At 38.4% G+C, this 23,782-nt stretch overlaps 1 protein-coding gene across 1 annotated transcript; it reads right to left on the bottom strand.

The window, feature by feature from the left end:
- Nucleotides 1-19,841: 19,841 nt before the first annotated feature.
- Nucleotides 19,842-23,228, bottom strand: LOC113285389. Its single transcript, XM_026534289.1, has 6 exons — nt 23,051-23,228; nt 22,637-22,948; nt 21,792-21,956; nt 21,658-21,711; nt 20,458-20,604; nt 19,842-20,320 (listed from the first exon to the last, which is right to left on the bottom strand). The coding sequence occupies exons 1-6, from the start codon at nt 23,225-23,227 to the stop codon at nt 19,943-19,945; spliced, it is 1,233 nt and encodes a 410-aa protein (XP_026390074.1). The 5' UTR covers nt 23,228; the 3' UTR covers nt 19,842-19,942.
- Nucleotides 23,229-23,782: the final 554 nt, after the last annotated feature.

The following is a 23,782-nucleotide window of genomic DNA, read 5'->3' on the forward strand; positions in this document are numbered from 1 at the left end:
ATAAAGCACTACAACGAGAACGTGACGAGATAAAATGAGTTGTGTTCCATTAGGGTTAGATGGCCTATAAATAGAGGTCCTTGGGATCGGATTTTGTGGAGAGTGGGAGATCTAAGCCTAGAGTGAGATTAGGGTTTCCTTGTATTCAAGAACTTGTATCTTTGTCACTTTGGGTGATTCTTCAATAAATATTTATGTGTTTATATTACTTAGTATGTCTTAGATCTTGGTTAATATCATTTTGGGTGTGCTGATGGGTTTCCAGTAGTTACATTTTGGCGTCCAGAAACAGGGAACTTAGAACGGGGATTCATCCTCATCTAAGGAGTGGAGAGAAGCTGAAGTTGTAGGAGAGAGAGATCTTAGTGAGACATCCCTTTTAAGAGTAGAGTTTAAAGGATAGCCGATATTGAAACTAGGATAAGTTGATGACTAGAACACCAGATCGAGCGGCACACATGATAGCGACGGGGAGAAGCAAACGATTGGAGGCCAAAAGAGGAGGAAGAATGGAAAGAGGAGGAACATCAGCTGTAGGAGAGAGACAATGCGTGAACTAGCGGGATACTGAGGAGGCCAACGAAGATCATTTTGGAGAGGGTTCTGTACACACTTCTGACACGAACACCATCGTAGAAGAAGAAACAACTCGTGAGGAATTGGAGGAGAATATCGGTGAAGAAGACATGACGTTGGATCAGCTGAGGGAAACGCTCCGTCTTGAAAAGGAACGAGATAGGTATGTAGCGGAGAAGCATGCCCGATTAACGAGGCAAAATGCCAGGTTAATGTTCCAGAATCGTCAACTGAATAAAGAAGCGGCAGCGGACGCCACGAATTCGGAGGTGAACGTGATATCATCAGGAGAATAAGATTTACGAAGAAGGAGATACACCCGCGAGGACGACAGAGGAGAGAGAATAAGGAAGCGACGAAGAGAAAGCAGTGAAGAGATAAGACTAAGAAGAGCATTGGAAATATCAAGCTGGGAATATCAAAGGAGAAGATATGAATAAGAGAAGAAGCATGAGGAAAATGAGAGGAGAACAGAAGATGAAAGACAGCTCTAATTCAACCGGAAGGATGAGGAAGAAAGGAGACGTGGCGAAGGAAGGCTCAGTGTGATGATAGGAGACCGTTGGGAGAGAAACGGAGGGAACCTGAACCAGGAAGTCTTGGATGAACTGCGAGATATGAGAATACTGATAAACAATTCGCGAAGAGGCAGCAGAGTGCAGCTGGAGGAGGCAATAGAAGAGGCCGATAAATCTCCATTTACCTATGAGATAATGTATGCGGACATCCCATAGAAATGCGTGCTACCAATGCTACCAAGCATATTCAGCGGATCTGAGGGTGCTCTGCAGCACTTGAAACATACACCCTTTCATTGATACAATGGGGACGAAATGATGTGGTACTTTGTCGATACTTCCCCGCGATCTTGGCCGGGGAAGCGTTGGCCTGGTTTGATGGGTCACCAGAAAGATCGATTTCGTCGTTCAAAGACTTACAGAGGATATTCCTGACCACTTATATAACTAACAACATGTTGAGGCCAGGAATTGAAACTCTATTCAATTTGAGAAGGAGACCCACAGAAAGCCTGCGAGGATTGGTGACGAGGTGGAGAACGGTATGCAGCGAGCTTGCAGGGAGATTTGACGAGAAAAATTTCATCTTAGCTTTCGTGAACGCTTTAATCCCAATTGACTTGTTGTACACTCAAATATTCATTATTCGAAACTCTTTTACGATGAATGAATTGAGAGAGTACCAAGAGGAGTACATAGCCTTGGAAGAAAAGCAGAGGCAAGTTAGCGACGTGGCACCGATTCCAGCGAAAGAATGAAATTCAAGGCTATTACCAAGGACAGTTCATGTCGTGGAGAATGATTCGAAACATGAGAAGGGAGATCATTCAACTCCAGTCCCAGCGAAGCTTGTAGCTGTATCAAGTGGAGATCAAGAATGGATCGATCAACAAAGGTATGAGGAATCAAGACAAAGGAATTACGAGCCACGAAGTTACAATACAGGGTATCAACAAAGGAATAATCAAGGACCTAGATTTGGAGAGCGGAGACCAAATGCACCAGATTTTGAGGATTTGAAGCTCCCTAGGCTTAACACGACTGTGGAAAAGGTATGGGAGACAATAGTGTTAACAGAAGATATCCCACCACCACCCAATTTGGGAAGAGAGCCACCCCAAGGGACTAGGAGTCACGAGTTTTGCAAATATCATCGTTTTCATGGGAACTACACGAAGGACTGTCGAAACATTGCCGATTATACTTCATCTGATAGAGCAGGAAAAACTCGCACATTTTCTGGAAGGCTATGTGCCACCACCACTTCGTGATAATCAGCAGATATACCGAATTAAAATAGATCGGGGAGCACAAAAGCCAAACTGTAATACAATAATACATGCAACGAAGAGCATCCAAAATTTCCATGACAAAATACTTAAAAGGGTACATAAGAGGGACTTTGAAGGAAACGAAATATTCAGCGTTACAACAAGAGAGCCATTAGAGGAATGGCAGAAAAGAGAAATAACGTTTTCAGCAAAGGATGCACCCGAAGGAGGAAATTCTCACACAAACCCCTTGGTTGTAACCCTGAATTTTGGGAAGTACTCAAAGTGGGAATAGGATCAAGCCGAAAAGAAGAAAATATAGGCGATTGACAGAATCTTGGTAGATACGGGGAGCTCGTCGATATACTATTTTATCATACCTTTAGAACCACGGGGTACAAGGACTCAGATCTCGTGCCATCCACGTACAACATATATGGGTTTAATGGAGTTGCATCTAAGCCGAAAGGAGAACTAGTTGTAAAAAAATTCGCTGGTGAACTGGAAACGAAAGTCGCAGTCTGCGTGATAGACATAGACTCACCTTACAATGCTCTCATAGGAAGACTGTGGATACAAAGGATAAAAGGGATTGCATCTACATATCATCAGGCAATACGATTTCCCATGCCAAGTGCGATTGGCGAGATAAGAGGAGATCTCCTGGACGCGCAAGATTGCATCAAAAAGGATGTCCATAATTATGAGGAGAAACAAAGAAAAAATATTGAGCAAAGGAAAAAGGCGTGCGAAGAAGAAGAGCGGAGCAACTGATGGTATTAACAATCGGGACATGTGAAGAGTTGGATGCAACATAGAGGGACTTGGACGAGGAGGAAAAAATGACGAGTAATGGTGAGAAGGAACACGAGATGACTTCATAAAAGGGAGGTCAAGCTGAGGTAAAGCAAAGTGGAAAGGAAAAGAAAGGACTGAAGGAAGCGATGCATCGAGAAGTGAGAAACAAACCCCTATCGTTAAAGGAAAAACGAGCACCGCGAGGAGGAGCAAATATAAACACTTCTAAGTGTAAAAGGGCGTTGAAATAAGAGGCTGATGAAAGCGTTGAATTGCATGATCCTCTAGGTAAAGGGAAAAAGTCTTACGAGGAAGAATAAATGCAGCGGTTGAAAGAAGAACTCTATCAAGAAAGACGAAAGAGAGAAGACTTAGTGAGGGAACACATAAGGTTGGAAAGGCAAAATGAGAAGCTTATAACTAAGAACAACCATTTAAAAAGAAAGCAAGAGGGGAGTAGTGCCCAAAGAGGAGAATATGCTCCGAAAAGGATAGCTGAAGGATGTCGCGACTATCGGCGAGATGACAAGGGGCGACGGGAACAAAACGAACGAGAAGACTTAAAGAGAGCCATAGAGAATATCATGAGGGAATTCATAGAAAAAGATTATATAATGCAGCAATCGATGGTGGCCGGAAGGAGAGGAAACAATACTCAAATAATAGAAAAGGTAACCGGGCTGCAACCCAAACTAATGAACAGATGTGCAAGAAGGGAACCATGCAAACCAGAAATAGCAGCATTGTTTTCGTTAAGGCAAAGAGAAAATGAAAATATGCAAAGTCTAGTGGCGAGATGGGACGCTATCTGCAGAGAACTAAAAGGAAGGATTTCAGAGGAAGATTTAGTGCGCTCATTCATCTTTGTGTTGTCAACTAGGTAGTTATTATTCACAATGTTATTTAAGATCAGAAACGAAGTAAATATGAAGGAATTGAAAAGATATCAGTCTGAGCACATTCACATGGAAGAAGAACACTGATAATCGAGGAAGAGTGATAGAAACCAGATGAATATACTTAATTCAATCTATCAATTGATAACGTATCAAATTTCAAAAGGATAGCAGTGTAATTTTTATGAATTTTGATAAATCGTATCATGAATATGAATTTCACAAGAGCAAGGTAAGACCTCATGTTAGGAGGAAAATAAGATTTATGAAATAAGCAGTTTCTAGGGAAACTTAAAACCTTCGCCTAGGAAGGCTGAGAATCCACGGCATGCACCCTAGTTCGCATGAAAGTGCAAGAGGCAAGAATTAACGCATGTCGTGAACAACTCTCAGAGAAATAAGTTAGGGGCAATGATAAGACCTACCCGCTGAGGGTCCATTTTATAACGGCCTTCAGTAAGGGGTGCAGAAATATGACCAAGGCGCCGACGTATTCGGTTTAGCTGCGGGTGTCTGGGACGTCTGGAGCGTTACCGGACATGTCCATATGGAAAGTCTTGGCTACGATGCACTCGATCCCAAAGAAACCCCACTTAGGGTGTGGCTTCGTAACCCCAATCCATATCGGCGAAGGTGATAAGAAGCCACGAAAACAACTGAATGTCGTAATAACTGGATGGAAGGAGACCAACATGCATGTTAGGGTTAACCTCCTTGAAGGGGCAATCAGGGGGAATATAAAGGGATGGAACCCTCCAAATTAGGGAGTTGTGTGACCAAAAAAGACGGCAATGTCATGGGGCTAATGTTCATGGGACCAGCTAGGCCCGTCGCATTGTCGCGGAGAAAAATAAAACAAATGTTAAGACGAGGTTGATGGATTATTATTTGAAAGAGTAATAAGCGCATGAGACTTCGTCGAATTAAAATCCTTCAAAAAGGATGAGGCAAAATAAGACCTTAATTAGGAGGCGCACTAAGACCTTGTATAAAGTAACATATAACAATCAGAAAGTGAATAAGAACTAAAGGCGGCGAAATAATTCTTGGAAGGTAAAGGCAAAAAGGTAGCAAAGGTAAGGCTGTCAGAGGAAAATAATATTTTTTACATTTTATATTCTTCTTTAACATTATCCACACGAGACTTAGCTTTTCTCCCCGACGATAAAGGCAAGAGGCAAAGGCAAGAGCAAATAACATAAGAAAATCGATGATGAAGACAACATGAGAGATGCAGACGAAATATAAGATAAGATGTGGCGAGATACTCCGTGAAGGATTTAGCAAGTCGAGGCTGGGGAGGTATCGATTAACTATACACCCTACCTCGGAAACACACAAAAGAATAAGAGGCAAGTATATACTTTAAATTTCATTATTCTTTTGAGTATTCCCTCGGTAAGTATATACTTGGAAAAATAGAAAATCATGGTGATAACATAAAATTCAATCAAATTTCTACCCAAAAAAGTTAAGATATTTTGCCCCCCAAGCTTGGGAATGCCCAGAAAGATAAATTGTTTCCAAAGTAGTCAAGCATAAAACAAAAATATGAAAGAAGAAAACTAAGACTGTTGCTGAAGAAGTAAGTCGTCAGTAACTGTTGTCTCAGGGATTTCATCACCCGTTCCAGCAAGACCAGCACCAGTACTAGCGGAGGCACCCTTGGACTCTTCCCCCTAAACCTTAGTATCATCGATCTTTTGCTCCTCGCCATCTTCAGTGAGCCTATCTTCTTCACCCGATATGACCCTATCATCCTTTGGTTGCTCGTCATCAGAGAACACCTCCAGAGGAAAAGTAGGATGAGGAAGACCCTGCTCGTCGCAGAAGTTGCCGATAAGAGAGACCAGATAGTTCTGAGTATTCTTGCGAGCACACTTCGGTACCTTCGCAGATGTCTCAATCATCTCGTCCATATCAACGTTCAAGTCATCGACCTCATTCTTGAGATGAGAAACCTCTGTGTGAAATTCATCCATTTCATGAGAAATGTGAAGGACTTGGTTCTTATGGCGCTCTTCGGATTCTGCAAAAATAAAAAAACGAACAAAGCTTCATCAGAAACTGGAAGTTTGACATCATCAATAATATTTCGCACTGCACCTAAATTTACCTTCCATCTGCAAAATAGTGGTATTCAAGGTTCCTTGGACGTCGGTATACAAATGATCCAGCATGGAGATCGCTAGATCCGACTCTTGGAGTTGGACACACAGCTCATGATATGCATTGTCCCAACCTTTACCATGGCCATATTTTGAAGTATCTTTATCAGATTGAATGATAAGATCACCCTTGTTTTGGCGAGAATCTGCGGACTTGGCTTGAGAGGAAGATTTGATGGACTTCGGGCGAGAGGAGTTATCTAGCTGAGACTGAAGGAGTTCGTTTAGACCAGCTACCTTATTATGAGACTTGCGAAGATCAATCACAACCTTATTTTTGTTAGTGATCACGCGCTCGTTATCTTCTTCCAATCTCTTGTAGGCAGTTAATGACGAGGAATGAAGATTCCGCGACGTGAGGAGGGAATTGTTGACTCGTTGAAGTTCCAGCTTGAGGCGCTCATTGTCATCATGAAGATGGTGATTCAGCTCCTTATTACGAGAACAGTCAATGGACAGAAGATCTACTTGCGAAAAAAGAGTTTCGACATTCTCATTTAAAATTGTATTCTCGGACACATAACAGTCATTTTGGGTCACGAGGTTCATGTTCTCGGCATGAAGATTTCCTAATGATGCGGATGCTTCGGAGGCACTTGTTTGGCGTTGCATGCACCGATATTGACGAAATACGAAATAAGAAAATATCAGAAGTAAAGACAAAGGAAAAAAACGAATCTGCGAGGGGAAGGAACTTACTTAGAAGCTTCTCTATCTTCTGACTTTGCCTGTTGGAGTGCTCCTTCTCTTTGAGATCCTTTGCCAAAGTTTGATTTGAGCTTCATCCTTCTTGGCTTTCTCACGGACCAGTCTAATATCCACGAAACTGGCCATATTACGATTGACCTCTTATAAATCAAAGAACCAAAAGTTAGAAGCAAGCCTCGGAGTGAGAGGGAGGTCGAACTGAGGAGATACAAAGGATTCACCTGGCATATTAAGGCGGAATGTTGCTGGACAGACAAGTTCATAGAACCGTTCAGCATCACAGAAGAATCTTGGGAAAGAAAATCGTCAAAGCTAAAGGTCACCAAGGATTCTAAGGAACGGGACCTCAGAGCTGGATCTTCGTGAGCTTTGTCATAAACATCCCAAAGAAACTTCATGTCAGGATCATAAATGAGGTTAGACATCACCGACGAAGCCGCTTGCTTCTTCTGCTCGCTGGCAGAAGGATCCTCAGTGGGCTTCTTGGAGTGCTCATCCTTGAGAAGAACAGGAGGATCAACTACATTAGAAATGCGGTCGCGCGAGGCTGAGAAGGTTGAGGCTTGGGAGGATTAGAGAGGCTTGTAAGTATGGAAGATTTCGGAACTGCGATCAAAGCAGCTAGATCCAGGACCTTCCGTTGCCTCTTATGCTCGCCTGAAGGAGGGGCACTAGTCTACGAAATAAAAAGATTAGAAGGAAGATGGCTAAGAGTTCGAATCAAGCGAGGTAGTAATGATGACGAAGTAGAATACCTGAGAAGAAGAAGGAGGCGGAGTAGGGTGATAACGCCTTTTTCGCCCCTTTGTTGACCCCGAGGTGGGATGCTTAACAAGAGGAATATCGTCCTGCAAGGAGAAAAGGATTAGGATTTAAAGATATCGCGAGAAGAAAGTTATAGGCGAGGTGGGTACCTGTTTGGGAGTTGGGGACTTGGTGGTTACAACCATTTCCTTTCCCATCCTGAGAAAGTCAGCGGCATTGCATTGAGAACTTAAAGAAAGGAGGAACATGAGAACTAATCGAATCCCGAAGCAAGGAAGATCCTAAAGAAAGAAGTCATACCTCGGCTGGCACAGACCACCGAAGCCTGCAAGGGTCGCAACCAGCGAGGTAGAAATGTTTAGAAAGAGGGCTTTGGCGAGGAAACCCTTTCTCGTCAGAACAAGCTCAATGCCCCACTCCTGGTGCTCTCTCATGCTTGTGAACTTCGCCGAATAGTTAGCCACGAAGGTTTCCACGTTGAAATCGCGAGAATCGAATTATTCATCCACTGATGGAACCTGCGAGATACCACTACCAGAACGGATTTTAAACTCGTTGGAGATGCGAATTGCGTTACCCGAAAGCTGAAAATCCCCGCAATGCAGCTTTCCCAGAATCTCGAGGAAGATGGGGTTGGAAGGATCGTAAAGTGGGAAAGTTAATCCAGCCCTCAAATGACCAATCGTGACGATCATCTTATCGGCCGTCCAAGTATCCGACTGAATCCACATGTAGTTAAGTTCCATATCCTGAGTAGCAATAACAGGAGGACTCACAGAAGAGTCAACATCAGGAGTTAGGGTTAAACCCATCTTTTAAAAATCTGCTTGGAAATCTTCAAAGGATTTAAGAGAGGTAGTTGCGGAGACATTCTTGAAAGCCATGATAATGAAAGAAGAATAGAGGAATAAGAAGCGGAGCGACAATGGCAGAAGAAAGTAAAAACACAAAACCAGATAAAAGCAAAAAGAAAGAAGAGGAAAGGAAACCCCAGACTTAGGTCAGGTGGGATATAAATAGTACAAGAATGACGACTGGCTTAATGGGTTGACGGCACCATAGACACGTGGAGGCAGGGAAGTGGAGAACGTGGCGGCTAGGGAATCCGAAGCGGTTCTTATTCCATTCTCGTATGACTCGAAAAGAATAAGAAAAGGAAAAATGTAGGTACACGAAATAGGTTCGCCACGTGTCGGACATAAAGGGAAGAAATAGGGATAGAAAATCTCCCTAAAATCTCCCAGTCAGAAACTTTTCAATTCAAAAGTCAGAATTGTCACGTCGTCGATCGCCCTTGCGAAGTACAAAGAGAGTGCGTGCGGAAGCGAGGAGACTCGCACCAAGTTGAAGTATCCAACAAGATATCAAGGACGAAGTCGTAAGGGACGAAGTAAGATTACTTGGCTGAAAACACAAGCCACGAGATAGATAAATTATGGGGAAAGAAAGAAACAGGTGTCCCGACAAGCCCATGTGAAGTTAGCGAAAGAAGGGGAAAAACTTTATGGAAAACGGTCGGGGCGAAGTTTAAAGCACTACTGCGAGAACGTGACGAGATAAAATAAGCTGTGTTCCATTAGGGTTAGATGGCCTATAAATAGAGGTCCTTGGGCAATGTATTGGGGATCGGATTTTGGGGAGAGTGGGAGACCTAAGCCTAGAATGAGATTAGGGCTTCCTTGTATTCAAGAACTTATATCTTTGTCACTTTGGGTGATTCTTCAATAAATATTTATGTGTTTATATTACCTAGTATGTCTTAGATCTTGTTTAATATCATTTTGAGTGTGCTACTCGGTTTCCGGTCGTTACAACTTGTCAGGGGAAGTATCAGTCATTCAGCTCAATATTTCTTTAACATCCCCGGGAATATCAGAAGCTGTTGAGAAGCAAACCAGAAGAGAATGGCTTGATTTTTCAAGTCAACCCATTAATGATGTCGTAGGTGTTTGGACATTTTTTGGTCCTACCATACGACAACGTAAGATGAATGGTCGTAAGACCTTAAACAAACACGTTACTAAATATATCGGGCCGCAATACAGTAGCACACAATGGTTGCAAAAAAAAAAAGATTTTTTTGGGATCATGGTTATTTTGGGGATCATGATTTTATTTTGAGTAAAGATATTAGAAGTAAATTTAGGTCATCCCATATCTGATATTTATATTAATATCTAAATTATCCTCATAATTGGGCCGACCGACCGAAGGGCCTGAAGGGAGGGAGTCCCTTTTATGACTACTTTTTTGTAAATGTTAACCTATCAAAAATGTTCAATTTGATAAAGAAATTTACATGTCCATGGTTACTTTTTCACTAGACAAAATTGTCCCTTCCTTTTAGTCCAATTACTATAACTCCTTTGTGTATCCTATTTTTAGGGGTATAATTGGAATTTAAACTTTAATATAACATATCTAAAAATCCTTGTCTTGGAATTTTACAAATTTTATCTCGTTGGAAAGCTTATAAAAAAGTCTTCGCAACGAGTATAAACAACAATATCAAATTTGGAACTTTTATGAAAAATTCGGAAGTGTTTATCATTTCCATTATGCAAACTACCATATAGGATGCATAACATATCATGCAACCATATTTTGATTTATGGATCGACTAATTTTCCGTTTCTGGAAAAGTGATAATTTAGTTCAGTTTCATAACATATCATGTAACTTTTTCTGAAACGGAGCTAAAGTATCACTTTTTCTGAAACATAGCGAAAGTATCATTTTTTCTGAAACTAAGCAAAAGTATAACTTTTTCTGAAACGGGGCGAAAGTAGTCGCAGACAAACACCATCTTCAAACTCTTCTTCGGTCGGCCCTCCTACCGTGACAACGGTTGTACTAGTTAATTTCAGGTTATGATTAGTTAAATGATTTAGTTAAACATAATTAGTGTAAAATAAAAAGATTGGTTTTTTATTAGATGAGTAGAATTATTGTGAGAGTAAAGTTAGAGAAGATGAAGGAGAAAAACATGGAAAATATATTTTTTTTCCAATTCACTAAGTTTGGGTATTCATGTGATGAAAACTCATCTGATTCTTCATCTCCATCCTCTGCTAGAGTATTTGTTAATCTTCACAGTGATCCAGATATGAGTTATTTCTTAGATGGTAATTTTATTCTTCCCCAAACTCAATCTCAAGATGACTATGATGGATTTTATCAACCACAACCGGAGGAAGAGTATTTGGGTGTCTAGGTATGCTCCAAACTTAGATAATGTATGTTGAATTGGTCAAAACTTTCCTAAAAATGTAAATTTTTCAAGTGGATTTGGGCTTGTTCGGTTACCTTATGTGAAGAACAGGTAACCAAACTCATCTGGAAGTGTAGTTCGGTTACTTTAGCTAAACACGCAAGTAACCGAACTCATCTGAAAGTGTTGTTCGGTTACTTTCTCCAAACACGCAGGTTACCGAACTCTCCATTAATGAAAGTTTCTAGGATTCAAGTGTTAGGTTCGGTTGGTTCGTAAAAAATTAACAAACCGAACTTTACGTAAAAATTAGATCTAACTTAGTGTACAAAGTTCGGTTAGTTCGCAACCAATTAACCGATAACTAACCGAACTTACGTATAAAGAATAATTAACTTAGTGTACAAAGTTCGGTTGTTTCGCAAACTGCATGTTTACGACCTAGCTAACCGAACTTTACATAATATAAGAGTACGAACTTAGTGTACAAAGTTCGGTTGTTTCGCAAACTCGAAACAACAACATAAACAACCGAACTTAACAAACAAACAAAAAATGTGAAGTTCTAGGGTTCTATTCGGTTACCTAGATAAAATAGGAAGTAACCGAACTTTTTATTTGTTATTTGTTCGGTTACATGTCAACTTTGCTTTATGAACCGAACCTTGAGTTCGGTTATTGCAATAAAATTTACAAGTAACCGAACTCTAATGTAATTCCAATTGATGTTGTTACATTTCTTGTAGATGGAATGCCAACCTATACCAATGGATGATCAACCTTCTCCGGTTGATATGTTATTCGAAGATACATATCATCACTATGCTAATGAGTTGGTATTTGACTTACCTATTGATGCGAAGAATAGGGATAGAGAACATGCTAAGAGAGTCAAGTGCGTCTTAGTTTTGAATGGAAAAGAAAGCCAAACTCGTTTTGAAATGGTTTGTGAGAGAAGTAGAGATCCTGATGTTAGTCACAAGAGGAAGGGTTATGAGTATAAAGGAAAGACGACGAGGAAAAACACAACATGCTCAAAGAAAATTAAATTCCCGTTCAAACTAGTATTTAGCAAGAGGAAATTAACGAAGAAATGGTTTCTAGCTATGGATAAGGTGGTAGGTCGTTATAACCACCCTCGTCCGGAAGATCTTGAAGGACATGCAATGGCTGCAAGGCTCACTCCTCAGGAAATGGAAAAAATTGCTAAGTATAGGAAAATGAGTATTGCACCTTCCGTTATGCTTTGCTTCTTAAAGGAAGATAACCCGGATAACGTATCATCTTTGTTCACCATTTACAATGCAATTGAGACAATTAAAAGGAATGAATGGAAGGATAGACAAGTAATGCAACAATTGTTTTTTTTTTTGCTCAAGAGAAAGGCTACGCGGTTCAAAAGAAGGTAGGTCCGGAAGAAGAAATAACCCATCTCTTCATTGCTCATCCGAAGAGTGTTCAATTGGCTCAATCCTTCCATGAAGTTCTTATAATGGATTGCACTTACAAGAAAAACAAATACGAGATGCCATTGTTGAACATTGTTGGTCGGACGTCGACGAAGTCACCGTTTACCGTTGATTTTTATTTTCTAAAGGACAAGCAAGAACCAAGTTACCCTTGGGCGCTACAACAAGTGAAGGCGATCTACCGAGATGATGATATCCCCGGGGTTATCATGAAGGACAATGAGGTAGCATTGATGAACGCAATAGAGAAAGTCTTCTCATTGGCACATAATATGCTTTGTACATTTCATATATGGTGCAATGTGATGAATAAGTGCAAGCCTCAACTTTGTCCACCTAAGAGGATATGATTGGAAGAGATTACTAAGCTACCGGAAGATAAAAAAGCGGATGCAAAAGAGGTATTCGATAAACAGTACACCATAAATCACGTTAAATGGGTACCCTTCTCCGGGGAATGGGAGGCATTGACTTGATCTCTCACGGAAGAAGAGTATTATCTAAATCTTGTCGAATTTACCGAACATTGTTCTAGACCCGAATATCCCGAGGATATTGTAACGTTTGTGGTGGATAAATAGTTGGAACCGCACAAAGATCGCTTCGTTTATGATTTTACCAACCACCATAAACACTTTGGGAACCAAGCGACAAGTTTGGTAGAATCGGCTCACCACCAGTTGCAGAAAAATCTCTTTGGAAGTGTCGATAATTTTGTGCTTGTGTTTAACGCAATGGAGAGTTACTTTAACCGCGAGATTGAGGGTATTAAAGAGAATTTTCAAAAAATCCGCATCATGAAGTACAAGAAGATTGTAGACAAAGGTGGTAACATCAAGAAAATTGAGGACCTTCGGTTTTTCAAGGGACTACACTATAATGTTTCACATGCTTGCATTAAGATTTTAATGGTTAAGGTGAATTTGATAGACATATGGGGAACCAAGCCGGACGAGGTGTGTGTTTGCAACATGATGAAGTTTATGGACTTCCTTGTCGCTACATGATAGCTAAGTTGAACATGGTATAATCCTTTTAAGCGATATAGATCCACATTGGCAACAATTAAGTTTTGTCCCTCCTCCAAAGGGCGATGTCGGAGAAGAGTTATATGACAATGAAATGGGTAGAATAGTTATCGAGATGTACCGGAACAAGAACAAACTCGAAAGGCAAATCTTTTGGGATGAAATGGGACCAATCGTTTATCCACACACTTCGGAGAATGTGCAAGAACCGAATAAGGGCAAGGGCAAAGGTAGGTCAAAAACCAAAGAAACAAAAAAACAAGTTAGAGAATATGCAAAGGTGTTAGCTAATAGGAAAAGTGAAATGACCCCTTTTACTAGAGATCCTCCATGGCATGAGCATATCGCGGCGAAGTACCAAGAAGATTCTAAGAAAAGGGCTAGGAATATTATTAAAAAAGGCGAGACAAGTGATATGAAGAAGAAAGGACCAACGTTACACTCTCAACCTACTCCAATTAATGATACACCACCTCTTCAAGAAAGGACCAATCTTGATAAAAGGTTCTTGGAAGAGATACCTCCTTACATTAGAGATTACGTCATATCCATCGATGACGTCCCTCCGGATGGTAACTGCGGTTTCCACCTTGTCGTACAACAATTAGGGCCTTTCACTCACGGTTCCAAGTTATATAATGATAATCAAATCACTTATGTCCGTCAAATGTTGTTGATGAAGCTAAAGGAGAAACCGAAATTTTACAAGACAATGTTGGCCGATGGGGATGCTAGTCTCAATATGCAATTTGTTAGGTATCAAATCCGTCTCCACGGGGCCAATTCAATCACAAGGGATCATTGTATGGGAATGCCTATATGTTGGCACTTAATCACCGAAACATTCAATAGCGTGGTTCACTATTTCTCAAAAGGTGTTAGTTTCTCATACAATCCGAAAACAACCATATGTGTCGAGCAACTTAGACGTAGAAGAGTGGTGATTGCGTTGATTGACAACAACCATTTTATCGTCCTCAGGTTACAAGACAATTGTCCATTGCCTCCGATATGCGGTCACTCTTATTGGAATGGATTTTAACCCCGACATAGTGTTGGGTTAGTGCATTATGTATGAACATAACATAGAGATGTGGAAAGCTTTGCAGGAATCAGACAAAATTATACACGAAGGAAAATTTTCACTTGAGGATGATTAAATGTACCATTCGTTCGACTAAGTATGCTTTGAATATCAACATATGAATGAAAGATTGTGTTTTTTGGTATTTGGTCTTTTTTTTGTGTGTTGTTTGCAATGCAATTTATATAAGTTCGGTTAAGAAATAACATTACATGACATTACCGAACTATTACATGACATAAGTTCGGTTTGGAAATGAAATTACAGGACATTGTCGAAATTAAATTACAAAAGACTTAATACCCAAAACACGTTATGAAAAAGTCTCTAAGGATGCGGAAATGATCTTCATATTTGAAATCCTTTCCTTTCCATCGTCACTATTCATTCTTTGACATTAAAACGATTTCCTCGTATGTTTCACCTCTAAGTCGACTCTTCGCAACAATCCGATACAAAATCAACAAATACACAACTCTTTCTCTAATCTTTTCAAATCGAATGAACAAAGGTAGTTGGTCAAGGTTACCTGTGTCGTCGCAGAATTTCTCATGAATTTTCCCCCAAAAAGTATTACTCATAACACTATTGCCTCTTCGTTCTTCATCCCTCTTTGGAAAGCATAGAACGTAGTTTCTACAAATAGAAAGATCTTCTTGTAGAGTAAATTTATGACTAGGAATTGCCATTTTTATGAAAATTTGATTGAAAATGTTAACCATGAGAGGCATATATATACCATTAGGGTGTAAAACGGATATAAAAATAACCGTTCTTTTTGTCAGAAGAAGTACATTGTTGTCTCAACCCTAAAGTTCGTTAACATAGCAAATTTCCATATAACCGAACTCCATGGTTAAACAAAAATCAGAATCTCAGAGTTGGGTTCGGTTACCTGGAAAATTTTAGCAGGTTACCGAACTAATTTGTTCAGTTTACCAGGTAACCGAACTACACATTGGCTAATACCTGGTTTTGGCACCCCATTGTTCGGTAACCTGCATAAACTTACCAGGTAACCGAATCCAACTCTGAGTATCTGAATTTTATTTAACCTTGGAGTTCTGTTATATGGAAATTTTGCGATGTAACCGAACTCCAAGTTCGGTTGCTAATGTTTTTTTGCGAAACAACCGAACTACCGCATTGAATAAGAAAAATTTGAATGTAATAAAACACATGACATGAGTGTAACATCAAGAACATAAAAATACCATAACTAATTGTTTTAAGTCTTCCAAACGCAAGATAACAAACTACCAAATCCGCAATTAAAAAGTCTTCCAAACATAAGAAAACAAACTACCCAATCCGCAATTAAAAAGTCTTCCAAGCATAAGAAAACAAACTACTAGTTGTTTCAATCACTCATTTACGACGACCACTACGAGAAACTTTTCCACTCTTGCCTTTACGAGCTTTAGCTTTTCCATCGTCACTAAGAGTGTCCTCTTCACTGCTTTGTTGTTCAACCATTCGCCTCGAACCTTCCCCTTATTGGCGACTCCTCTTCACCGACATTGGATCAACAACATTGGGTGAAAAATCATTAGTCAATTGGTTGTAGTGGTCCGTTTTATTTCGAGTGTTCATCGGCTCTCCACTCCGGATTTTTTTTCATCAGTTTCTTCAACAATTTAGCATCGGACTTCACCTTTTTGCAACCAAAGTCATAAACAAATGACTATTATTTTTTAATATTTCATAGCATTTTGAAAATAAAAAAGAAGAGTTAATATCTTGCCGCCGAATTCCATAAAACCAAGGACTTATCACCACAGGTAGGCGTATTCTTCATAATTCTCTGAGCCTCTTTCTACACGAACTTTGCTTTCTCTTTCTCAGCACGGGCTTGTTGGACTTTGTTTATTACACGAGGATGAGAAAAAGTTTCATACCATTCAATATATCCCTCGTCAGCAGCATTTGGATCATCATACAAATCGTGCAAGTCTTCAGTTGGAACAATATAATACCCCATGTTGTTCCAATGGTCCACTGATAGAGCAGGTTCGTATTCGGGAACAAAATTCTTTTCGATGTCCTTAGATCCCCGCTTCTTCACCTTGAAGTTGAATTTTTCCTCTTATGGGACAGTTTGGACGCAAGAAAATTGTCTCAATACTCTTCGAGGATAATACATTGTACAACTGCCAGGATAAAACAACGGTCCATTGTAACCCGCGACAGCTGAGAAATCAATAACCTCAACATCTTCCTCTTCTTCATCCGAATTAAGGTTGTATGGGTGGAAAACCACATCTTCAGCCGTTAAAGTTCTCCCTCAACCTCAACACATTTTGTTCCTTATTCTCTTCCTGTGAGTTCAAAAATTCATATTTACAAGTTGTAGGCTTCCCATATTTCCAAGGACTGTGAGCATGAGACAATTTCAGTTTAGGGAAGTGGTCGTACACCCAAACCTATGAGAACAACCCACAAATGATACATTCGCAGTATGATTAGTAACAATACACATTCATTCATTCACTTAATGAAGTTTCAAACACACAAAGGATAATTCAACGGCGTACCTGGACAAGGGTGTATAACTCTCCAAAGAAAACACTCCTAAGCCTCGAAGCTTTTCTGAGCTCCACTATAATAAATGAAAGAACCGCAATGCCCCAATAGTAGTTGTTCACCTCATCAAGGGGGTCCAATAGCTGGATGTAATGGGCATTCACCACGTGACCTGAAGTATCGGGGAAGAAAATGGTTCCTAGTTGACATAACAAATAAGCAGTCACATGGTGCTTAATCTTCTCCTCGGTCATCATCAACTTTCCTTCAAGAAACAAATTTCTCGTCCCACTAAACTCATCAAACAAGGTTGTTATCTTGATCTTTTTCAACGTCTTCTTGGACATGCGGTCTTTGTTAAACGGGTTATGCTCATCACCTTCGTCAGGCTCTTTTGCAGCCTTTCTAAACTCAAATTGTGCCTTGTCAGAGCTCCATCCTAGACACTTTTCGACCAACTTTTCAAGACGTTCATAAATCATTGAGGGATCATAACCTTCTCGAATACTTGTTCCCGTAATTGGTAGGCCTGTGATTCTAAAAAAATCATCCGGAGTTATTGCCATCTCGCCAAACGGTAGATGAAAGGTATTCGTCTCTGGGTAAGCCCTCTCGAAAAATGCAGTAACAGTGACAACATCAAATTTTTGGTGCGTGTGTTGTATCGCTTCCAAAGTACACAATCATATACCGCCAACTGGACCGCATCACACTCATTGTCTATATTCCATAACTTGTTCTTTTGACATTTTAAATCACGAGCAACATTATTATGGTCCTACAATAACAACATCCTATATTATATACTAATATATATATATGTCAAAATATAATAAAATCATTGAGAAATCTTCATGGTTAAGATTCAATACCTTTGTCGAATATATCTTGGCAGCCCATGAGTTTTTGTAGCTAAAAAAGACCTCCCCTCCATCTCTTGGAGTACCATAAGTTGGGTTCTTTGGTGGCAAACACAAATATTCATCAGGAATGTATGCATATCTAGCACAAGGTATTTTAGGCGTCTTTCTAGGTTTTTTCTTGATTGTTCCTGTTCAACTTCCTCTTCATCTGAGTCATTCTCTGCTTCGTCATCTTCATTGTCTCCATCCTTATCTCCATCTTCCTCATCTTCTTCATTGTCATCCCCATCATCCTCATTTCCTTATACGACTTCAGCTGGTTCCTCTTCTCCTCCTTGATTATGTTCTTGATTACCCATGTCTTCCACAATTTCTTGATTAACTTGTTGTATTACATTGTCAACATTATCTCTATTGACATCGTCTTGGATGACAACACCTGGTAATGACCCACCTCCAAACTTAGCATTTTTTGCTCCAAGCTTATCGGCACCTAAGTGTTTTGGGCCTCTAGGCGTGGGAGTTCTCAAATCTTCCGGTAATGGTTGGTTGGATTTCTTAACTTTTCCACTAAACAAAAAAACAAAAGAAATTAGCTTAACCGATAAATGATTGACTGAGTCAGACGCAACATAAGGTACTCTCAGCATAAGGTTTGGTTAGTAGGATTAATTCAAGAAAAAAAGGCCAACTCAAGAAGAAAAAAATGTGTTTCAGGGTTGAGTTCGGTTTGTCCAGCTTTTTTGCGAAAAAATGAAACTCCACATATATATGTAATTAACAAAAAGTTCGGTTACACTACAGTATTTCAAATTTATGCGGAACAACCGAACATCTTGGGTAGAGTTTGGTTATAAGAGAACTCAACGTAGGGCGAAAAATAGTAAAGTTCGGTTACTTGAAAAAACAATTTTTCTTTTGCAGAGTTCAATTACAATAAAGTTTTTCAAGTTTATGCAAAACAACCGAACCTAGTGGGTAGAGTTCGGTTATATGGGTACTCAATATATTAGGAAAAATGAAAGAGTTCGGTTACATAGAAAAATAATATATTTTTTTGGTAATATGCGTAGAGTTCGGTTACATGGCAGTTTCAACAAGTTTTGTGAAATAACCGAACTAACAGTTCGGTAACCTGGTTTTAATTCCTATAGAACCAAACTGTTCTTCATGTTCTTCATACCAGGTAGTTCGGTGAAGAAACTAGGGTAACAATAAAACATGAAATAACCGAACTTTACCCTGTAACTTCCATATGAACACTATTTTGATGATTTCTACTCAATTGAACCGATGAAAATCAAACTAAAAGTAATGGGTTTGTCGGGAAATACCTGCGAATCGGTTCCATGGAAGATTTAGGGTTGTTCTTGCGACTGTTACGCGGAATCAATTGTTCACCTTCCGGTTCAAGTTCTTCCTCAATTTCATTTGCTTGATTAGCTAGATGTCCTATTGGTGGACCTGCTCCTGTAAGTATTTTAGTTTGCTTTCGAAGAACCATTTATATAGTTGATTGATTAATCGACGATGAAAATTTTATGAATCGACGATTAATAAATGAAAACGATGTTGAAACGAAGAAGAAGAAGAGGAGAGAACAGGAGGAGTGCAGCAGTTTTTGTTTTGTTTTGTTTTGTTTTTCAGATTAGCCGATTTAAGGTAGGGTTAATGTTAATTAGGATAAGGTACAAATTAATAAACTCACTACGTAGGGTTAGTGTTAGGACACCCCGTACGATTGTAGGGTATATGTCGTTATAAAACAATGGTCACAAAAAAAAGGATGGTGCCCAAAAAGAATGGTCCCAAAAAATGCACCTTGTGCTGGAGCCCAAGAAGCCCCCTCCAGAATCGGGCCTGTTATTAAAGCTTCTATCGAGGGTCAATGCGTAAGCGAGTAAAAAATCTACCCTATGTCGTCCTAAAAATTATGCAAATGGAAAAGCAACCCTTTACAAAATGAAGGGAGTATATATGAAGTAAAAGATACTTGAAATTTTAAAAATATCTTTCCACTACAAGAAAATTACTAACTTAAATATTATTCAAGTGTATTAATTTCTATGGACACATACCACCAGGTCCTCCGAATGCCATTGATATCTCCCAGTCTGATCCTAAATTACCAGCGAACAAAATATTATAGCAGTCTAATGATGTATCTTGCTTAGTTTGTACTCCATATGGATTTATGTTCACAAATTGCCCTTTTTCGTCAGCATATTTCATTCTAGTCATATAAGCTGTCTTCAAAAAGTCTTGAAGTTGAGGTAAATATCCGTTTCCCATCGACGGTGTTGGCATTTGAGATTTTGACCCTGCTATACCTCCATATCGTACAACTGAAGCATGACTTGCTAAATGAGTAAAGATTTCCTTTGGCCAATATCCTATATTGATGCCGTCAACGATCAACCACCAGTTACCAGTTGGTGGGTCCTGATTATTTTTTGTGAAGAAATAATGCAAGAAAATCAACTTATATTGGGAATAAGAATGTATATAAACATCATGATTTTAAGTTGTTGTAAAAATTTATTTACTAAAATTTTAAAATGAAAATGGTTCACACTTACCCGACGTACTTGGAAAGATACTACACAGGCATCTTCTCCATAGACTGATATTGGGTCAAAATCCGCACCAAAAGATATCTCATTATGAACTTGAACAAAACCAGGACAAAGCATATTGAAACATCCTGTTTGTTTGCTACCATCAGCCTGTAAATTAAGATTTAAACAAAAAAACAATTACTGTAATGAAAAATATATCAGGGTAAATCTATCCACACTCACGGGGAAATCATATTCAATATATACATATAAGAATTGAGATTAAATATGAAGCTTCCAGTATGGGCGTATAACGGTTTTATGGTTATACAATAGGACTTTCTTAATTTATCTAGGATAAATTAACAACTTCTCTAAAATAAAAAAGAAACTTCGATCATGACTGGATTGTGTGATAAAGTAATAACCCTGCAAAAATTAAAATTAGAATACGAACTTTAAGTTTTCTATAAAGCCTAAATAATGTATAAATTAATAATTTGTATCATAGCATTGCGTTATTTTGTCTTATTTCCAACAGCTGTCTAGCACATTGGTAAAAGCACCGCTTTGCATCCATATTATGGGTGGGAGGTAGGGGGATCGATTCCCATTAGGGAAGGTTGGATCCACTACTTTCACCAATTTCCTACATACATAGAGTTGAAATTGGGTCATTTTGATGGATGGCGGTTGAATTAGTAGTGGGGACTAGCTATGCCATGTAAAAAAACAAACGGTTATGCCGCCTTATTAAATTAGAAAAATCCAAAATTGTTTATTTCTTATTCGCATTGACATGGTATTGGACTTTATCTCATTTTCTCTATCCCCTTGAGAAGTTCCGAAGTGATTTTAATTTATTGGTCTTTTTATTGTGATTTAATTTTAACATCAAAACGTATGCATTTAGACACAAGGATATACTTGCTCATATTATATCATAAATGAATTAGAAAGTAATTTGAATTGAAAATAAATTCTTTGGATATTTGTTATTGTTAGAATATGATTCTGAAAACTAAATTAAAATTTGAAATGTCTCAATATATTAACAACTTATTAATTTATCTATAATTCAATACTTTTCTAAATTGATAGTATTTAATAGTCAAAACTATTAATTTATCAAAATGTTACGGTGTCAAAAATATATTAAGAATGAGCAGTTGAATAAGGCGCAAAAAGTAAAACAAGAAAACAATTAAAGATTGAATTTACCGTCCAATAACCAAATAATCGACTGCTGTTATCACCAAAGAATGTAGGATATGCCTGAAAGTATGTAAATGTAGAAGTATATTATAGATAAATGTTAATATAAATATTTTTAGTAGTAGAAATAGATGACTTACCATCCACCCAAATTCAATGCTATTTAATTTTTCTGACGGACCATTTTGTATCCAAATTTGGGAAGTGCTGAATTCATCGGAATTTAGTTCAAGTCCATGTACACTCATATTAGCTGCCCCTCCAAAGTATGCTTTTCCTTCGCTAAGTTCTTCGACCGATACAAACTATAGATAACAAAGCACGACATGTACAATATCTTAGAAATTGGTAGACAATTTTCCTCGGAAAAAGTTTATTTTAGAAATTAGGTAACATAATTTAGCAAAAATGGTTGCACATCAATGTCTCATGCATGTGATCCCATTATTACACAGAATATACATAAACCTTTTTATGAATCGTCAAAATGAACAACACTAAAATACCTCACTCACAAAAAATGGGCCAAAAGCAAGTCCCCCTCACCTCAGAAAACAGGTTTATGTAAGTGGACGGTTCTGGTATTATCTATTTTGACAATTCACGGAGAATGATTTTGGAAGTTGATTGTTTTTGATGACCCACTAAGAATTATTCTAAAAAAATTAATTGCTTTTAATTATGTTCCCCTAGTTAATCAATTCCGATCGACAATAAGATAATTGAAAAACCAAGTTTATGCCGTGATCGATTACTGTTGGTTCGTGTTCCCATACATCCAATCATATTTGTCTTTTTTGGTATAAAAATCCAAACCAGACAATGTAGACTTGTTTGTGAGATGATAAAACATGTAAGGGTGACAATAATTCCGATAAATGAGATTATGACCTAACGAGCATATCAGTAAAATCCAAATCCATTTTTCTGATAATTAATTAGAGAAAAGCGACAACACACATAAGGAATGGAGAACGATACTTACATGGTGGTTCATATGCGAGAATGTGTAAGCATTTGTATGGATTTGATCGGCCTTCCGTAATAGCTTTTGGGCTAAAACTAAGTCTTCTTTTTTCGTCCTGCGGACAGGTATTGTCCCTAATGGGCATCGTTTACTCTGAGACCCATTGTTGATTTTCCAAACTTGGAAAATAGTTGTTGAATTGTGTTTATTGCTTGTATATTCTGGAAATGAGCTTGGGACCATTTGAATCTTATGATTTCTTAGCAGTGGATGATCGAATGCTGGTTGTTTATGAATGTTTATGCAATCGATTGTATCTCCAAATTTGGTCTGAAATTATATTAAATACATGTAGAAGTTAAATATATTAAATTTTGGTTTTTCTTAACAATACTTAAGTTTAAAGAGCAAGGAAACCAGAAAAACTCTTACCGTGATGGTTTTAATTGGCTTTTTGTTTAGAACTTGCAGTTGTCTTTCCAGATTTACATCTTCTTTTTGTTTTCTCGATGTACTTCCTTCTATTCCATCTATAATGTGTGTTTCAGCGGTAAGAATAAAAGATATTAGGAGAAATAGCACCACCAGACTATGATTTGAGTACTCCATCGTATAGGTAACCTTGTATCTGCAAATCAAAGAAAAGTAACCCCTTAAATATTTTTTTTCTTCGTAAAATGTTAATTAATACCCGTTATTTTTGGTTAATTGCATTCAATACGGGTTATATTTTCAATGCTAGACAAGTGCACCGTTAAACTTTTGTCTTTTATAACCGTGCATGCGTGATCTTTCCAAAAATTCATTTCATTCTTAAAAGAATAGGATCGTTTTTTAATAAACATTTTAATTAATAACATTTATTATTAACAATATGCCAGAGAAATGAGCCATTAAACCTCTTTTATAACCGTGCATGCGTGATCTTTCCAAAAATTCATTTCATTCTTAAAAGAATAGGATCATTTTTGAATAAACATTTTAATTAATAACATTTATTATTAGCAATATGCCAGAGAAATGAGCCATTAAACCTGTCTTTATCCGCTTTACGTATTTTGAGGTCATTTGCATCATTTCAAAATGATGCTATAATTAGCTCAATAATTTTTAAGCTGGTTAAGGGCAATTCCATTTCTTTTGGTGTTGATAATTCATATCAAT

This window comes from Papaver somniferum, chromosome 6 (assembly GCF_003573695.1).
Source record: "Papaver somniferum cultivar HN1 chromosome 6, ASM357369v1, whole genome shotgun sequence".
Classification (NCBI taxonomy): domain Eukaryota; kingdom Viridiplantae; phylum Streptophyta; class Magnoliopsida; order Ranunculales; family Papaveraceae; genus Papaver; species Papaver somniferum.